General features: G+C 39.2%; 3 protein-coding genes across 4 annotated transcripts in view; 2 read left to right on the top strand and 1 right to left on the bottom strand.

Moving 5' to 3' along the window:
• Positions 1-7,457, top strand: part of igsf21a (immunoglobin superfamily, member 21a) — a 180,831-nt gene extending 173,374 nt beyond the window's left edge. The window contains exons 9-10 of one of the 2 annotated variants that reach the window (XM_033967366.2): positions 2,007-2,045; positions 6,378-7,457. In XM_033967366.2, coding sequence (XP_033823257.1) covers positions 2,007-2,045; positions 6,378-6,454 — 116 coding nt within the window. In that variant the 3' untranslated portion in view covers positions 6,455-7,457. The remainder of the gene's footprint in view (positions 1-2,006; positions 2,046-6,377) is intronic. The other variant, XM_033967364.2, reaches the window with a different exon arrangement.
• Positions 7,458-10,211: 2,754 nt separating this feature from the next.
• On the top strand, positions 10,212-14,084 carry klhdc7a (kelch domain containing 7A). Its single transcript, XM_033966712.2, has 2 exons — positions 10,212-10,485; positions 11,542-14,084. Exons 1-2 carry the CDS (start codon positions 10,269-10,271, stop codon positions 13,356-13,358), a joined length of 2,034 nt encoding a protein of 677 aa, XP_033822603.1. The 5' UTR covers positions 10,212-10,268; the 3' UTR covers positions 13,359-14,084.
• A 1,418-nt stretch (positions 14,085-15,502) lies between these two features.
• cfap107 (cilia and flagella associated protein 107) lies at positions 15,503-18,765 on the bottom strand. The gene is made up of 4 exons (XM_033967334.1): positions 18,655-18,765; positions 16,928-17,047; positions 16,418-16,583; positions 15,503-15,744 (listed from the first exon to the last, which is right to left on the bottom strand). The coding sequence occupies exons 1-4, from the start codon at positions 18,763-18,765 to the stop codon at positions 15,503-15,505; spliced, it is 639 nt and encodes a 212-aa protein (XP_033823225.1).
• Positions 18,766-19,337: the final 572 nt, after the last annotated feature.

The raw sequence follows: 19,337 nt of genomic DNA, 5'->3' as shown, positions 1-19,337 counted from the left end.
ACTATTCATGCATTTCAACTCCTGCTACTTGCAACTTTTTGATGTTTTCCCATTCAAAAGATGTATTGTTAAATCACTGTGGCAACAGTCCTTATTATTCATCATTCTGAAACTCATGAATTGGGTTATTCCAGCTATAGCCAATAGTTTCTCTTGCAGACACCAGGCCCTTAAATCTGGAACTCGTACTCATTGAAAGACCACAACATAAGCGTAAGAAAATAAAGTCAGCTCAGTCAGCAACCTTCCACTTCCATTACTCCTGTGTGACATAAGAGCAAATGTTCAAATCATTAGGCTGGTCTAGAGTGAAGCTGTAAGCCATTTTAAAGGGAAAGTACCACTTTGGAGAGGCGTTACCTTGGGAGGCGTTTCGCTGGGAAGAGCACTAATGTCTATTTAACACCCTGGTGCACCCTTAGGTGTCATGGTCTCCGTGGCAGTTGCAGCTGATCAGTCTGCTCTGCCCTGTGTAGATCAGCTTCAGTCACACTTAGGAGAAGTAAATGGTGATTAAGCGACCTTGGCAGCGTCCCCTGTGGCCGCACGATCAGACACTCCTCTCGGCTGGGGGTTGATGAGCTGGAAGTATTTGGGGGCTTGGCACAGTCTTCAATATACATCAGCAGGAATAATAGAGTGTAATGATGGTGAGCTGAGGAGAGGCTCCAGCAGAAATGTCTTGATGATGTGCATTTTTAGCCACCCTCTGCGATAATACCCTCCGATTACTGTGGAGTGAGTCAGCACTGAGTGGCCAGCCATGCCAAACTGCTACATATGCATAAACACCAAATATGAATTCATATGCAAATGTCAGGCCAGGAAATTCCAGGAAAACAGTCTGGTTTCTCTCAAAGAGGAATCAGCTGGCGCTTGTTCAATAGGACATTATCATGCACTACCCTGGTAATGGACCTGTCTTTTACTAGTGTTCTGTGTTTTTCCAGGAGGAATGCCTGTTTAAGTAACTACACAAACTTCTGACATCTATAAATCATCATTGCTTTTTGAGCACAAAATGATGCTGTTGGTGTTTATCTTTTCCAACTGAATAGCATGGCGAGTAACAAAAATCTCTCTATATTATTATTTATGAGAGAGATGTCCATTCATTATACCTGCTGGACACTGGTTTTAACTGGAGAAACAGACTTAAACAAACAACAATGATCCACAAAATAAATTACATAACTCAAATTACAATATAACAATGTATGTTATAAATGGCAGGTTTCCTACTACAAGATGTAACGCTATAGTAATATTTTGACATTTTAAACCCAATTAACCCAATTTTATGCATTTATCAAGCTCTTTCTGATGATGGGAACCTTTCTATTATTATGTATATTTTGTAAGCAGTAACATATTTGTTTATATTTACATGCTTCCACTTATGCAATAGTATTTGGTGTCTGTCTGCTTTGGAGCACAGTACTTTCAAACTTTGATTACAAATTGTAGAGTTATGTTTATGTATAAAACCTGTTATTCATGTCATTTTCACCTTGAAACATGTTCTGAATGCTCTGAACTCCATTGGATTCTTGTATTTTTAGTTCGAATTTCAGTTTTCTTTCAAATATCTGTGTAATCCCTTAGTCGTTCAGGTATGATCCATTGACAGAACTCAATTTTTCTTTTACTATTCTCTCAAATATTAAAGCTTCTGAACATGTTTGAAATGTCCACTGCACAGAATCCTACTATCAAAAAAATAACAACTTTTCCAACATTTTTCAGTCCTATATCAGTTCTACAAATATTGTGTCTAGTATTGGGGTAGGGAATCCAGAGTACTAAAAATAATTACTTGAAAACATCACAAGTTGGTCCAGTAAGTGTAATGCAGACATTCACCTACTGGTTATGTTTTTGACTGTTTTGAGTGTGTTGTTTCATCTTCAGAAACATACAGCAATTTGCGTTTACTCCCACAACTTCAATTATGTTTAAAAAAGTGTTCTATTGATGAATATAATAGCTTTTGTTGTTTTTTGCAGAAAATCCAAGCATGATGAAGAATACACAGAATCCTAACAGTAAGTATACCTCCCTCATCATCATATAAGTTACTACATGATGGCAATCTCTAGTAGTGAACAAAAACTGTACATAAACAGCCAGTACATGCAGTCAGGCAGCGTTGATCTTGTTATTTGTTCTTACCATTCTCCTGCTGCATCACGTAGTCAATCTGTCACTTAACCTTGACCTGAAATTATTGTGTTTGGTGTGCACATTAGCAGTACAGGAGATTATCATATGTAAACATATGTGAGAGAGCAAGCACCCCTCTCTTTCTATGTGCCATGCTTCTTAGATTTTTTTTCCCCTCTCATGTCAATAGACCATTTAAACTGGTCAACATAACTTCTGTGTTTGGTGTCTGTTGTCAACAATCTAAAGGGAAATATGGTCACATGGTCACATTTTATACAACTATGAACTGTCAACCTTTGGATCAGTGGACAAACACTCTACCAACTGAGCCACTTATCATATAATCACATAATAACTATGAATTAAGCATTGCAACATCCAAAGTGCAAATATACATGAAATAATGCAATATTACTCCAAATATAACTGTTTTTGATACTTACAGAACAACAATTAGTTTTGTCACAACACAGCTTATCGTCATTTTGTAAAAATAAAACAAATTTAAAAAATCACTAAATATAAATTCTCAAACAAAAGGGCAAAGAGACAACAAAGACATTGATTAGCATGATAATTCATGTTTAATCTTTTAGGTATTAAACAAAACATTTCACATACGCAGCATTCTATCTGCTTTAATACCAGTGTAATCCCTCAGTCGTCCATGTCTGACCTATAGCAATAGAAAAATATAAAATCTGTCAACTGGACAAAACATTATAAGAGTGAAGACGTTTCTCTGCTCATCCAAGTCACTTCTTCAGTTCTGGTCAGATTACAGGTGGACACTGCCTACACAGATAGACACAGATAAGGCAGCATTTTGTCCAGTTGACAGATTTTATCTTTCTCTTTTGCTCTCTGCCTTAATAGTTAAGGTTAATGTTATTGCCATTATCCAAAAATACTCTAAAAGAGATGCATTCAGAGCAAGATTTACCACAACTCTATTAAGTTTATGAGGTCGGCATCATCATTGCATATGACACTAAACCTAGCTAGTATCAATAATCATTTTCATGGCGGATAGTGTGATGACTGTGACGCAGGCTAATGTTGATTACCTTAACACACATTTAAAAGGTAGAATGGCTCCAGCGCATGTATGTGTGAGGAGCATTTACCCTGTGCAAAGTGAGAACAGCTTGTAAGCAGATGGCAGAGAGCTTTAAGCAAAACTACTCTTGTCACAATCAAACGAGGTAGCAGACAATAGATGAACTAGCTCTCAACTAGTTGACAATAACCATTTTATTTTACTTAACCAGGCACATTTTTGTGGTAGTGTTTTTGTTGTTGGTAGTGATTTCATATGGAGTTGCACTTTTTTACACCCACTTTTCCTAGCATCTGTAAGGCTCTGAGTGAGTGACAGCTGGACTTTCAGAAGAAGAAGAAGATCACTTTATTTACCTATTTAAAAGCAATATCAAATACAAAGTTTCCATAAATTATGATAAAATTCAAATTGTTATCCGGTCATGTTCCAATTTGAATTTTCACTTCAGTTCCTAATTCCACATACAGGTCTTCCCAAACAGAACAAATCTCTCATTTGTTCCACAATCTCAAAATGTCTTCCCCCATTTTCATTTGTTCGTATTTTCGCCTTCATTTTGCCGGCTGCTTGTATCTTAGGGATGCAAATCTGAATATGCAAATATGCTTGTGAGCCAGGAGCAGGTGTGTCGGTGCAAGGACAGATTCAGGTCAGCCAGGGACTTTACATGCAAGTCAAATATGTGTACAGCCCAGCCCCAGAGGTCAGCACTCTCACTATTAGATCCCATTAGATGACCAGGTATCTCCCAGACCACTTCTATGTCAGATATTCTGACCACAGCCAGACAGAAACACTGATTTATGGTCAGGTTAATGTTCATTCATCTTTGTCAGAATTCAGTTTCCAAGATGACAAGTCAGAGTATTTATGAATGACACAGCCTGGGATTTTTTGTAAATTGAGTGGGAGCTGTATCTATGCTGCAGTGGTGTGATTTGAGGTTGGCAGGAAAACTATACAAATTATAGTAATAATAGTATGCATTAGTCTATACATATTTTTTGAAGATAACTGTGTGAAAAAGCACAATTGACAAAGCATAATCTGGCATAGATGTTATAAAACATTAGCTGTTGTTTTCTTTCCTACAGTTGAAAAATGCTTATAGCTTTGGCTGTGCTGTACAAACAAGCTTACATGGTTGATTGAAAATATGTTATGTTATTGTGATCATTTGTATATTTTTATGTTTTCAAATCTTCATTGCAGGGATTATGTAAAATGGATTCTCCATCTGCTAGATGGTAAAGAAAATATAATGCATCTCAGATGGTCTATAGCTTTGTCTTTTGTCAAGGCAAGGGAAACATTCACACAACGATTTAACAATTGTCGACATGGGTGATTGCACACAGACATTGACCCTGCCTGAGGTCTGCTTCTGAAAAGGCAGATTTACTTGACCTTTACTCCAACAGAATGCACTTGAGGGAGCTTGTACCACTTTATATTCTATAATATATACAGAAGATATTATTTCAGGCACAATTGGGAAGTGCCCCTATCAAAAAGTCTTCAGGTCAAAAACACTTTTCAAAAAAATAAAAGAATTTAAATAATAATGTCAGGCCAATCATGAGTGAAATGAAGCACTGTGTTTTAGCTGGTAATTTAAGTCCAGCTCCACTGTTATTAAAAAGAGCATGTTGCTGCTCAAATCAGTCCCAGTTGTCTGTAAAAGAAAAAAGAAAAAAAAATGGGTCTGGCAGAAGAACAGGGAAACATGTGCCAAGAACTGAAGGTGAGCAGATGGCACACGACTTCTATACTTTAGACTGTAGGGACCTCAGATAATGTTCTATGGCTGAATGAGCCCATTACGGCATGTGATGAGCAGTTAATTTGGACATTTGGTAAATATTGTCAGAAATATCAATCAAAATGTCCAATTATAAGATAGTGGATGTTTCAATGTGAGAGTTGCTTACAGTGCACAGCTCTTGCTTTGTTAACTCAGATTTATCTGGTTGGTAGAGCTGTTGAAATGTTTGGAATAGAGTAGAATAGATGATCACATCTGCCAGTCATTTTAGAGTAAGTAGGATATTTTTATTTTTGTTTTTGGGGGGTTTTTTGGTTTTTTTTTTTTCATTTGTCTTTTTTTTTTTTTTTATGGGTAGTCCTACTGAGATTAAGAATCTCTTTTTTCAGAGATGTTCTGGACCCAGAAGGGACTCATGTTTTTAGGTTTAATATTACCCCTCAGTAGTGTTCTGTAGACAATATTGGCAATGAAAATGGAAATATACAGCCAATGGAAATCATTTGGTGCACTATGAGAATATTAATGTTGAGTGCTCAGTGCAGAACTCGCGGGTAGGGTTGTTTTCATTATCCAGTTTCACTCCTGAAGTTTGTGAGTGTTAATGTGCTAACACTTAGAACACTGGAAGACTTTAACAACAACAGCTGCCTGCGCTGTGCAGCTCGTGTTGTGTCAAAACATTAATTTTACTACTTACATTACTATAAACATAAGCCATGCACAAGACCCCAAGTAATGAGTCCCAGGAAATGGACCTGAAAGTTTACTGTTGAGAACTGTTTATAAATACTTTTATATAACCCAACCTGTATCAGATTACTCCAGGGAAATTAGGCTGAGGTAATATTTAACATAACTATCAGATAAAGACCAAAATAAAGTACAGCCTAAATGTTTCCTTTCAGACAGTTTTATGTTCACTAATGAGAGTGGAATTTGACAACACAAAATGATCATTAATTAGCACTAATTTGTTTGATTATTGGACATCCACAGTCTCCATGGCTGCTCTATATCACTTCTCACTTTAGATCAGATAGAAATGTTTGGGAGATATGTACTGTATGAAAACTGCATAGCTTGAAATCACATATTCCCAAGTCTTTTTGATGCTTCACGAACATAAAAGAAAAAGTCCTCCATCAAAGACAACAGTGTGACCGATACCAGAGTGACTGCACTCACCAGTCTCCTCCCAAACGCTCCCTTCTCCAGGTCTGTCAAAGAAATCTTATGTTTAATACTGGTCCTTATGAGGAAAAAAGTTGGAGACCATTGAATTAAAACAATTTAATTTCATTTTTGTTTCTGATTGCCTTTTTTTTTAAATTTACACTCAACAAATGATGTCTTACTGTTATTTTGTATTTTTATTCTCAGATGAAGCGTGTCATCTGGAGATTGTTGGACTTGCGTGGATGACCCTCATCCTCACAGTGACCGCTGGACTGACGTGAAATCTCCTCCACTTGGACATTGTCAGCTCCACACACACGCACACATATGCACACATACACCCACACACACACACACACACACCCACATACACACACACACTTCTTACTCAACGTCGATAAAAAACTGTACAATCCTGCAAGCCTTCTTCGGTCATCAACTCTCCCATGCGTCGAGCAGAAAAGTGGCGAACCGATACGTCATTTTTTTTGTACTGAAAATTATAACCATGACAGAACATGATGGTCTAGGCCACCCCCTATATAAGCCCCACCCACTTCCACTTTACTTTTTGTTTTTCCTGTCTGCTAAATGGAAAAAAGAATATGGAATTTATTTGTGATGTGATTGAGACTGGACAACCTGACTGTCTGCCCTGGGATGCACCACAACGGAATAAACCGGCATTTTTTATTAATATATTTTTGTTTCCTTTTGGTTTTCATGGCCTGGAATGTACAAAGGGTAAAGAGAAACTAGAAAAAAAAAATCCTTTTTGAGTGTATTTTGTGTACATCCGTGTAAATATTGAAAATAATTAAAGAAGCTATATGGGTCAGGGGTTGGTTCTGCTGAGATAGTCACATTTGTTTGTACTTCATCCATTTTTTCAAAGACGAGCAAGAGCAGAAAATTATTATGATTTGAGCTTTATATCAATATGGCTATACATTTTTGAGGACATGAAATTGCTGATAATGTCCGCTGTTTTAGAGGTCCTGGTGCATGTGACATTCCTTCTCAGTTCTTGGCGTGTTGCGAATGACAGCAGCGCAACTCATAGTCACCGACCTGTAACCCAGCTATTTACTTGTGACATAACTATCTTAAGTGACCCACATTGTGTACAATACGTAACTACTACCCAGGCATCTGCAGTATCCATGAGCTCATTTTCTTGGCCGCCATCTCCAGAGAGGTGCTCACCTGAGGCAGCGTGTGTAAAACAGGGTTGTTGCATTTGTTTCATTTCACCTGTATTAAAAATGGAGAGATTATCAAAGTTCAAGTGACTTGGTTTGACTTTTTTAACTTGTTTATTATTCATACTGATCTGCTTATAATGATAGCCCACTTTCAGATTCACAGATCCAAATACAAATTCTGGATTTTTTTTGTTTATTTGGTTTAAACAGATGATTGCTGACCCGTTGGCTATGATACAACCATCGCTTACATAATAGAACAAGCAAGGATTATGTTATTAAATCATAACATGATGAATAAAACAAAATAACATATACATAATATAACTTGTTTTTACCTACTCCTTATCCTCACCCGTACTTCTCTATGTAGTTGCGAAAAATTACAACTCAGATAGAACTATTGAAAGTGAAAAATGTTTTTAAAAGCCATTTTCTTTCACTGTAGTAAATTTATATTGTGGAAATATGAGCAGTTCAGTTCAAGGCCATATGTTTTTGGTTTTTTTATATATTAAACAGAATGACTACAGCCAGTGCTTTGTAAATGTTGTATTTGAACAACTGAAGCATAATATGAAGTCTTTTATAAACAATGCCAAATCCCTTTAACAATCTAATTTCCTGTTAATCCCGCTACACTGCTTCCCTCTCTGCTCAAAGAGTTTACGGAGCTGTGAGACTGAGATTTCATTTGTGCTGCAGCTGAAATGTTTCCATAAATTATATTGTTTTGGGCATTTCATTTCTTTCACGCTCCAACGTCATGAAAGAAGATTTTGACATCGCTCTTAACCTTCTACTTTCTTTTCAGTGGCACACACTGGCAGGTCACTTAATACAAAGTAATCCAGCATTTTTGGACTTTTACAAGAATTCCAATTTAAGCTATTCTGAGGACACAACGCGTATTAAAGGATTACAGTCTGAAGCAGGTGGGAGGTAAGAGAAGAGATTTCTGAAGCTTAGCTGAATAGGATGGCTCGACCTGTTCGTCTGGGATATACGCTCACCTTGTCAAAGTACAATCCATATTCAAGCATTCAGGACGAGAACACACTGCACAAATAAGATTAACAATAGGTCATGGCGGTACATTTTCCTTACAGAAGCAAAGAAGACCAATCACTGTCCACCCACTGGAGGTTTATAACTCAGCTATCATACCCGTATTGATTCAGGAGCCACTGCGCTCTCTCAGCTTTTATGACCATTTTCACATCAAAAAGGAAGAGCAGGTCCATTTCCACTCCTCATTTCAGAAAAAAGAATTCCAAATTGATTCTGGGCTGTAGCTGACTGTCCCCAAGGAGAGCGTGGGCAGTCACAAAGGTAGTTTATGATTATAAGTACATGGAAGAGAAAGGTCATATAGTCATATACTTAATAGATTATGTTCATTGTATTTTGGTTAATAAAATTTTGGTTAATTTAATTTCATTGCATGTGCATTGATTTGTGCAGCCTAAAATGCATTGTAAGATTGGATTTGGTTCACAGTCCCTATATATAATTTTCGATTACATATGATCCATTAAAGTTGAATGTCCAGGGATTTAATTTAAACCACTGATATAACAAATTTACATTATAAATTGTTTTTATTACACAATACTTAAAGGTCAGTATGTAACTATTTTGTTGAGGGGTCTGCCACCTCCTTGTCTCTAGTCCATGGAGATAATCAGGTCCATTACAAGTCACTTACAAGTCAGATCTTTGGGAAGAGAAGCCTGTTCACCCTCATAATGCATGTTTGAAGGTATTTTTAAATGCAAAATAACACACACAGAAAGTGGCATCTAGCACCATTTATACAGACCTGTTTGCCTATAATAATTAAATAACATGAATTATTTGATTTCAGTGCTAGCTTGGTATGATATGTCTTCATATGTCACATGCTCCTAGACATCTATTGTATTTCTTTGTTTGTGCTCTGGTGGGGATCTGTGAAATGGTGAGGAGAAGACGCTTTCTCTATGTCGCATTTGTGAATAATTTAACAGTCAACGGTGCTCCCTGACTCTAGTTTCCTTGTTGTCTGTGAGAGATCATATGACTGCGGCTGATCAGTCTGGGCACCTGACACACCTTCTGTACACACTATATAGTCTTTAATAACTAGCAGTGAGGTTTTAAGGGCTACTTCTGCTGTTGTTGGCTACAGCAGCCCTGGTATTATTATAACCTTCATTTTGCCACAGTATTATTGTACATGTTTTGCAGATACATAAGGTAGTGACAAATGTGTTTTTTACCTGTTTATACAAAAGCCTTTTCGCTATATAGAATCTTTAATTTTAGTGCTCGCATTGGTTCAGAGAGGACCTTTGATCCTCGCCATAGCTAAGCAAACAGATGTATCCTGGTTATTAAGTGTTTGATAAATGTCACCTATCATAACTCCACACCCCTTATTCAAACCAGGCTCTCCACCTGCCGCTCCTGCACCGAGTCTGGCCAAACTGCGCTGTGTGTCACCATCTATCATCATATTTTAGTAAATATTAAAAAGGGACACGATGACAGGAGAAAAATATGACTTTCACCACCCCTACTCATGAATAGCTGTTTTAGTTCCTGTTTCAAACTTAATGAATACAAAAACAACCTGCTTTAACAAATATTATGATTGGATTATTGACCGATCCATAAATTTGTGTGAGACTTGGTATGTCACCTGTGCTCCACCTCTTTGGAAGCAGGGATGCAAATAGCCTCAACAGAGCTATCATTTTACACCTGCGTGCTTGTCCAAAGAGGAACAGACGTCAGATAAAAGACAGTGTCCGCAATGCGCAACACGTTTTGTCTTTTTTGCCACCTTGATATTTAACTACAGTATAGGACATGTGAGACGATCGTCACAGCGGTCACAGACAGTACCATGCCTATCGCAGACCTATTGGGTGTCCAGCTCGACATGCAGTTCCTGTGGAGGTTGAGTCTTTCTGCGGCTGTGGTGCTGCTGGTTTCCTGGGCTTACAAATTTTATAGTTCGAGGGACAGGCGGACAAGGGGATTATGCGGCAACAAAAATGGAAGTTGCCAAAACTGCAGTGCGATGTTGGACTTAACAAAAAATGAATCAGAAGATGTGGACAGTATATTACAAGAGAGTGGCAATTACTTCATGGAGAAAAGCGACGAAGAACCTGTAAGAGATACTATAAAAGATGAGGATGCATTTGACCCAGAACACTGGATAAGGCAGTTATGCAGCAACAAAAATGAAACTTGTGAAAGCTCCCTAGCGATGCCGGACTTAACAAAAAGTGAACTGGAAAACGTAGACAGTCATTTGAATGGGAATGACAACTGCCTCACAGACAAAAGCAAAGAAGAACCTGTGAGAGGTACTGTAAAAGCTGAGGATACATTTGACCCAGAACACTGGATAAGGCAATTATACAGCAACAAAAATGAAACTTCCCCAAACTCCACTACGATGTTGGAATCATCAAAAAATGAACCGGAAGAAGTAGATAGTAGATTGAACGAGAATGACAATTGCCTCACAGACAAATGTGAAGAAGAACCTGTAAGAGATACTATAAAAGATGAGGATGCATTTGACCCAGAACACTGGATAAGGCAATTATACAGCAACAAAATTGAAACTTCCCCAAACTCCACTACAATGTTGGACTCATCAAAAAATGAACCGGAAGATGTAGACAGTAAATTAAAAGAGAACTGCCTCACCGAGAAAAGTGAAGAACCTGTAAGAGATACTGTAAAAGATGAGGATACATTTGACCCAGAACACTGGATAAGGCAATTATACAGCAATAAAAGTGAAATTTCCCAACACTCTACTATGATGTTGGACTTTACAAAAAATGAACCAAAAGACATAGACAGTAAATTGAAAGAGAACTCCTTCACCGAGAAAAGCGAAGAAGAACCTGTAAGAGATACTGTAAAAGATGAGGATACATTTGACCCAGCACAAAGGATAATGGAATTATTGAAAAATGAAACTGGCCAAACATCCAGTGCAACCCTGAACTTGTCAGACAATGAAACAGAAGATGTGGACAATAGATTAAGAGCCAAAGACAATTGCCTGATGGACAAAAGCACAGAAGAACATGTAAGAGATACTGTAAAAAGTGAGGATGCATTTAACCCAGCAGACAGTGACAACAGTGTCAAAGAAGAGATACTCAATCTACACAGGCAGTCAGCAGTCTCCACCAGTAATATTTCATTTGGAACTTCTTTGAAGCATTCGCATCCAGCTGAGAAAGGGATGGCCAATGCAACAGGGCGCGTCTCCCCGTGCTTTCTGCAGCGGCTAGAGGGGAGTGTGGGTGTGGGCAGGGAGCTCAGGCAGGACTTAGAACGCCAGGGGGCCCACTGCAGTTTCCTCTCCAAGGCCGAGATCAAAGTCGAGGACGCGAACGTCCTGGCGGAGGGAACAGGAGATCAGATTGTACGCGGGAAGATATATGATTACTACGTGGAGTCCTCCTCTCGTTCAATTACAGAATTGGGAGAGACTAAATCAGTAGCAGAGATTGTGCGTCATGGCAACGGTGAATCTCTTTCCTCCATGAACACCATCATTTTGCGTGATCTGGTTTTAACGCAGAGCAATGATCAGAATTCCTACACTCCGCTGGGGAAGCTCAAACAGAGGCCCCCCGCCAGGCCCACACTGCAACGCAACCAGAGTTATCAGTCTGCCGCAGAGGAGTCAGAGTTTGCCATTCCCCCCCTGACTTCAAGAGGCGCAACTCCAGCGACATACTCTCCCACTTCTCCCTCAGTTCACTGTAAGATCTGTCCTTCAATAGAAAATGTAAATGTGGAAGAGTCAGAGCCAGATGCAAAACCTTTATTTTTACAGCTTCAACTAAGTGACTGTACAGATTTAGAAAGTGTGAAAAGTAGGATAAATTTAGGCAATTGTTTGGAAATTTTGCAATTGGCCAAAAGAGAGGAGCACACATTACTTCAGCAAGCAGCTCTTTGTGTTATGTCCGATAACTATTTACAAGTGCTCAGAGATCCTAACCTTTATGGAAGACTATTGGCAGGAGAAAGGGAGCAAATCAGGAAGTTGAGAATGAAAGGAAGAGTGTATGTTATGGTGGCTGACATGGACCCTCAGGACTGGGTCCAAGACACAGAAGAAATTCAGCCTTCCAGTGCAATATACTACTACGATGACTACAAAGATAACTGGCAAAAACTGTGCCAGATACCGCCCGAAGTCATCTCCAAAGCTTGCAGCATGTGTACCCTGGATAACTACCTTTATGTAGCGCTGGGCTGCCAGTGCACAGGCAGGGAAGTGACACCATCAAAGCGAGTGTTTTGCTATAATCCTTTGACATCCATTTGGAGAGAGATCAGCCCTATGAACCAAGCTAGGCCGCGGTGCAAGCTGGCAGCTCTTGATGGTTGCATATACGCCATCGGGGGCGAGTGTCTGTCCTCTGTGGAGCGCTACGACCCACGCTTGAACAGATGGGCGTTCGTGGCACCACTTCCTAATGACACTTTTGCGGTCGCCCATCACGTTGCAGTATGCGATGGGGAGATTTTTGTATCTGGGGGGACGTTACGGTGCATGTTACTGCGCTACAACCCTCAAGTGAACTCTTGGAGGGTGAGTCTGCTAGGGAGTAAAGACCGGACAGCAGATATGGTGGCAGTGGGGAGGTTTTTGTACCGTTTTGATGTGAATCCACTGCTAGGGCTCAGCGTGTATCGGTATCACTCCTTTGCCAGATTGTGGTATGAGTGCAGTAGCAAGCGTATACTTAGATGTCCAGCTTTTCAGTGTGTGGTGATGTATGGGAATATTTACTGTGTGAATCGCCAGTTCACTCTAAAGTTTGATGCTGACGAGGTGTTCCCTGCTTTTGCAGATGAGGAGTTGAGTGTGCTCCCTGCAGCTAAGGGCATGTTATTCCCATTTGTCCTCTCTCTGCCTGATAAGAACCCTCGTCAGACCAGTGTGTAACAAGGGTTGGGCTTTCAGCAATAACATTAGTTAATGGGTTGCTAAAGTCACCTAAAACATTATATTTTTTGCAACTCTTGTTATGATCACTTTGTTTAATGTATATTAATGCAGATGTTTAGATTTCATTTTATTTTATAAATCAGTTAGATCTAATTCAAATCTGTAGTGTTGAATATTCAGGGGCAATGTTTTTTTTTTTTGTTTTTTTTTTTACATATTCAATGCCGTGAACTTGTCTCCAGCTCATGTCAATAATGGAAAAAAACAGATGCAAATTGGATGCTATTTTAAGCCCTATTTCCCATGATATTTCCGCTTGTCTAATCTTATGTCATTGTAGGTATTAGGCCTCCTGTATCTGCATGTACATCATAGATTTCCAATTAAACTACTCAAGCTTATTCAATAAGTGACTAATTTATCATAATGTGTGGCAGGTTGAATGAACACTGTTGTGAAAGCAATACAATTATGTACAATTGCTCTTTGTATGTGACATGTTCTAAATGGCATAATGGCATTTAATGAGACACTTCCAACCCACTTCCTTCAAATTTAGCTTTACAAGAACTGTCTGACTCTTGTCTGTAAGCATTTGTTTTAATTATACCTGCACAATCAGTGTAAATGTTATCCCTTCAGTTGTAATCATCAAAGACTAATGGCAATTTCCATAAATCTTTGAAGTGTAAAAACATGTTGCAAATGGTAATAAAAATTCTAAATACCCAGAAGTTACTTATTATAGCAGTAGTTATACTTCAAATGTACTTCGAATGCCATACCTCCACTGCTACTACTAACGCTACTTCTGTGTACTGCTTCAATAACTTTTCACTATAAGGCTCTGGTACTACTACTACTAAGATGTTTCCCTGAAGTATCATTAATCTTATTTGTTTTACATAGGCTAGTACCTCATTTACACTGTATCTGTTAATTTGACAGGAAAAATGATCAGTTATGTTTCATCTCTAGCATGTACATGACATACTAACTCAAGCTGTCAAGCCTTCAGCTGCGCATTGACACAGAGTGACATGCTGCTACAGCACCATCATGTGGAGGGGAAGGCAAATGCATCTCACCTCAAGGAAAACTGCACTTGCTCTCACCGAGAGAGTATTGAAAGGCAGGCATCAGGAGCAGAGTGGTATGAGGATCTAACAGGAGGTGAGAACAAGCCTGTGGCAGCTGCTCTGGGGAGAAGCACGCAGAAACAAGAGCCGCGCTCACAGATGGTTGACCATCAAACATAAGCATCTCTGATTCCTCCTAATGAAACACTGGGGTTCCTGTAATTAAACACCTAATGGAATGGGAGGCAGACAGCTCCCTCCAGACTCTGACTTGGATCTCTCGTGCTCCGGGATTTTTGCAGCACTCGGGTCACTCCTAGCTTCAACACACTTTTTTTTCTTTCAAGGGTAACCAAGCAATCCAAGACTGATGAGAAGGGGTTGGACTGGCACGTAATTAACTGTTGTAAAGATAGACATCATTTAGTGCTCTCACCTCTCCTCTGGCTCTCTCACACAGACACTCATAGGGCAACGGCACATCATGCACAATTAGCATTTTATATATAAAAACAAAACAAAACATTGCACATACCGTATGCATTTTCAGAGCCTCATCTAAAATGAATAAGCAGCAGCATGAATAAGTCCTACCCCACCCAAAATGTAACAAGGACTTTGGGTGATCCAAGTCAGTGCAATGTCTAGATAAAATCTACTGCTGCAACTATCTACTATCTACTATCTACTATCTACTATTACTCCTAGCACATATGTTATGCTCTCAATTACTGCTTGAACTGTTGATGCATTTGCTTTTTATAACTATAGCAATTGTAAAATCATGTTCAAAATTACATGTATTATTACCATTGTACTAATACTGGTATGTAGTATGAAACTGTAACACAATGATCACAATTTTAAATGTTGTTAATTGTAAACCTCAATATTAATCTAAAACGTCTTGATAATAGATGAAACATTTCTGAGCACTCAAGCGTTGAATCCAGAACAATACAGGATTACTCAAACATGGTTCAAAGCTCATATTATGTCCCCTGTAATGAATTCAAATGTTCCGGTGATGACCCTATGCATGCTAGGCTGATTGAAGGAGCCTCACAGATCTGGGACCTGCCTCAGTTGTGCCTGTCTCAAGTCCAGATCTTTGTTGAGGTTGTTCGCTCTGTGGAGGTGGCTGGATGTCCAGTATGAGGCCCTGGCAAAGCGGCTCTGGCAGAAGGTCCTGTGAGGGTGCCGCTGGTAGGCTGACCTGTACACAGTCAGCCATGGGACGTGAGATTCCACCCTGTCAACACCAGCTCTTTGTAACTGCGGCGAGTCTGAGTATTTTAGAAAGGCTGCAGAGAGAGCGGGCAGAGAGGGAATCATGAAAACAAACAAAAAGATCACTGTAGTTTGTAGTCAGAAGTTAGAGAAAAGTACTTGATGTTGTGAGTTATTTGTAACCATTTGCACTGCCCCACTAACATCAAATTCACAATTAAATCAAGTAATTGGTGTAATTATTGGTATTACCTTCCTAAAAGCAGTAGTTTTTTAGGAAATCAGACTAGTGCACACTGCCTTGTAAAACATTTTATTGATTGCAAACCCAGAAGAAAGAGCGTGTTGGTGGTCCACTGTCCAACCTGATACTTTTAAAATAATGTTAGTTATTCGGCATAGCATAAGACCCAGATGTTCCAGTGCATGGCTGTTTCATTGAACAATATCTCCAACAGTTCCATTGCTAAGTTTTGCATAAAATCTACAATGCCACCAAATTTGCATTATTTTTTTTTTTTTTAATGTCCAGGTAATTGTACTTTTATTAGAGTACAAATCATTTCATGAAAAGAGTCTAAATTGTGAGGATTTCTGAAAATATTAACTCGAAAGAGTAACTCTGACTTCATATTTAGAACTTTTTTCAAACAACAAGTTATTTTCTGATCTGCCACAATTGTCAACTCTAATATGGGATATTTGCATGTTTCATCTCTCTTGTGTGAGCTGTGCCATGGACATTACCAGTATTTGGCCTCTGAAGCGGCCATGTTGAGCTCTTTTGATGACAGGGCTGCAGCGTTGGCAGGGCATTAGTGCATTTCCTTCCGTAGCTCTCCTCATAGTGAGTGACCAAGCCATGAGAGGATGGTGAACCCTGCTGGGCAAAAAGCAGCTTGGCCGGCAGCCCCTGGAAGATAACACACAGAGGTAGTGACACAGTAAGTTAGTCTGTGTGCGCTGCCCCCTACAGGATTAAGATATGAAAGCTCTATCCCCTTTCACGACTACTAATCAGACAAAGTTACATCAGCAAATTGCTCTAACTGTGCCATACAATACTTAGCGGGAGAGGTGATTTAAGCCCACACATTTTCTTGACTTGAGTCCAACGAACGAGCCTATATAGAGCTAAACGTTTAAGTCAATGTTATACAAAAGGAAGTGGAGAAAGCCTTGACTTCCAAGGCTGTGGCTGCTTTTCTTTTGGTTTAAATGTCATAATGTTGAGCACTGAGCAGTTAAAGAGTTGACCTCAGTTCTCAGTAGGCCAGATCCTCTCTCAGAGCTGTCTGCCTTCACATTCCAGTGCGGTGTGTAGTCCGCTCGGCTGGTGCTGCTGGGGGCCGCTGTGAAGTGTGTTTCCCGTTTGAACTATGATGGACAAAATAAACATTAACATTAAAATCAAAACAAGGCCAGTACAAGGATCAGCAAAACTCAAATTTCACGATCGATAAACTGGTGTATTTCTGGGTTCATTTCTGCTCCGTGGTCCTGAGGCGGTGGCTTGTGGCTGGGTTAGAGTAAATGCGTAAAGTCTGTGCCTCCAGCCGCTCCCACCAGGAGGCAGTGCTGATGCTGCTCAGCCGAGCCCGGATAATTACTGTGCTATAGATTTGAATGCCAACTGAGATGCTAAAAACAACCAGGGCTGCTATGTCTGTTTTGGGCCTCTAGACAAAAAATGTTCGTATTTATTTGGGCTGTTACATATCATATGATTAAAATGGATTTTGAGGTTGAACGATAATCCAAATAAGTACCATGAGGACAACAGATGACCTCTCAGATTCTGTGTTTTGTTAAATGGGTAGTCTCTCAAAGTTGTATTGGGTGGGGATTTGACTTTGACAGTTGTGATTAGTTAGGTGTCATAGCAGTTGTTTTGAGGTGGTCAGTATAGTATTTTTAAATTGTCTAAAGGAAAAAAAAAATCAAAACAGCAAGAGGATATGCATTTGTGCAATTATACACTGCCTGGCCAGAAAAAAGGTCACACATTCTAATCTTCTGTTGGACCGCCTTTAGCTTTGATTACAGCACGCATTCACTGTGGCATTGTTTTGATTTCGCTTCTACAATGTCACAAGATTTAATTCCATCCAGTGTTGCATTTATTTTTCCCCAAGATGTTGCATTGATGATGGTCGCTGCACAAAGCCTTCTCCAGCACATCCCAAAGATTCTCAATGGGGTTAAGGTCTGGACTCTGTGGTGGACTCCATGTGTGAAAATGATGTCTCATGCTCCTGAACCACTCTGTCACAATTTGAGCCCAATGAATCCTGGCATTGTCATCTTGGAATATGCCCGTGCCATCAGGGAAGAAAAAATCCACTGATCGAATAACCTGGTCATTCAGTATATTCAGGTGTCAGCTGACCTCATTCTTTGAGCACAGACTGATGCTGAACCTAGACCTGACCAACTCCAGCAACTCCAACCTATTTGCTTAGTTAAATCCAGGTGGTGACTTTTTTTTTTTTTTTTTGGCCAGGCAGTGGAGTTATTAAGTGGATAATTTAACTGACTATGTATGTCACACTTCTTCTGCAATCAATATTTTCCTTTTTTTTTTTATTGTAAACCTCAATATTGAGCTAAAAAGGTTTAGTAATAGTATTGGGACCATTAATTCCTGTTATAAATACAGAACCAATATGTTCTGCTTCTTCATAGTATAGCATAGCATTTCACCATACGCAAGCCGTGGATGTTCATTTATGCATTTTTATTTTTGAAATAAATACAATTTCTGAGCACTCAAGCCTCGATTGCAGGACACTATGGGATTAATCAAATGTGCATGAATCAATCTAAATAAGATTCTGATTAAACTAATGATAAGGGGACACTATGATTAAAAGTTGCATAATATGTCTCCTTTAAATGTAAAATACAACTCTTCAAAATGAACATGAACTGTGATCTAGCTTATATTAAAATGGCTTATTATTTGAACAAACTGCAGTGCTTACCTGCTGCCGCTCCTCTGCCCAGTTTCCTAACAGGACCTTGTTTGTGTATTTTTTCTCTATCCTCCACCCGGGCTGGGACCATTTATCCTGTGCCGCTCTTGTGAGGTTCATACCAACTGTAGCTGTGTCTAACAAACCAGGCTGAGGAATCCCTGGCCCCTCAGAACACGCTGTGCCATTACATGTACCTGTGCATTCACCTGGCTCGTAATGTCATTGAAATACTAGACCAGAGTTGCTATGGAGACTACAAACAGTCAAAGGTAAAGACAAGCACTGGTGAAGATACTAACCTTGAATTAAAACAAAACCCAAGGCTGCGAGGAGATTATGTTTTAGAAGAGGATAATGTGGGTTTTTAGCCAGTACTTTTGGAATATTTGGGATTTAAAATATTTAGCTTATTATGTTGTGAAAGGGTTTGCTCTTTTTAATGGCTGTAAAGCTGTACTCATGGCATATAGTTTAACTACAGCAAATCATGAATAATAAACCTGCAAAACTCTTGAAAGAATATGTATGTGATAAAGACATGTAACAGTAAATCTAGTATTCAAACATCATTAAATTTACTGGATTTCTAAAATGTACAGATGCAGAGGTGGATGAAGTACTCAGATTTGTTACTTAAGTAAAAGTACAGACACAGAGGGAAAAAGTAACTCAAGTAAAAGTAAGTATCA

The sequence above is a fragment of the Periophthalmus magnuspinnatus genome, chromosome 5 (genome assembly GCF_009829125.3).
Source record: "Periophthalmus magnuspinnatus isolate fPerMag1 chromosome 5, fPerMag1.2.pri, whole genome shotgun sequence".
Lineage (NCBI taxonomy): Eukaryota > Metazoa > Chordata > Actinopteri > Gobiiformes > Gobiidae > Periophthalmus > Periophthalmus magnuspinnatus.
The sequence above is the reverse complement of the archived record's forward strand: the minus strand, read 5'-3'. Positions and strand labels throughout refer to the sequence as shown.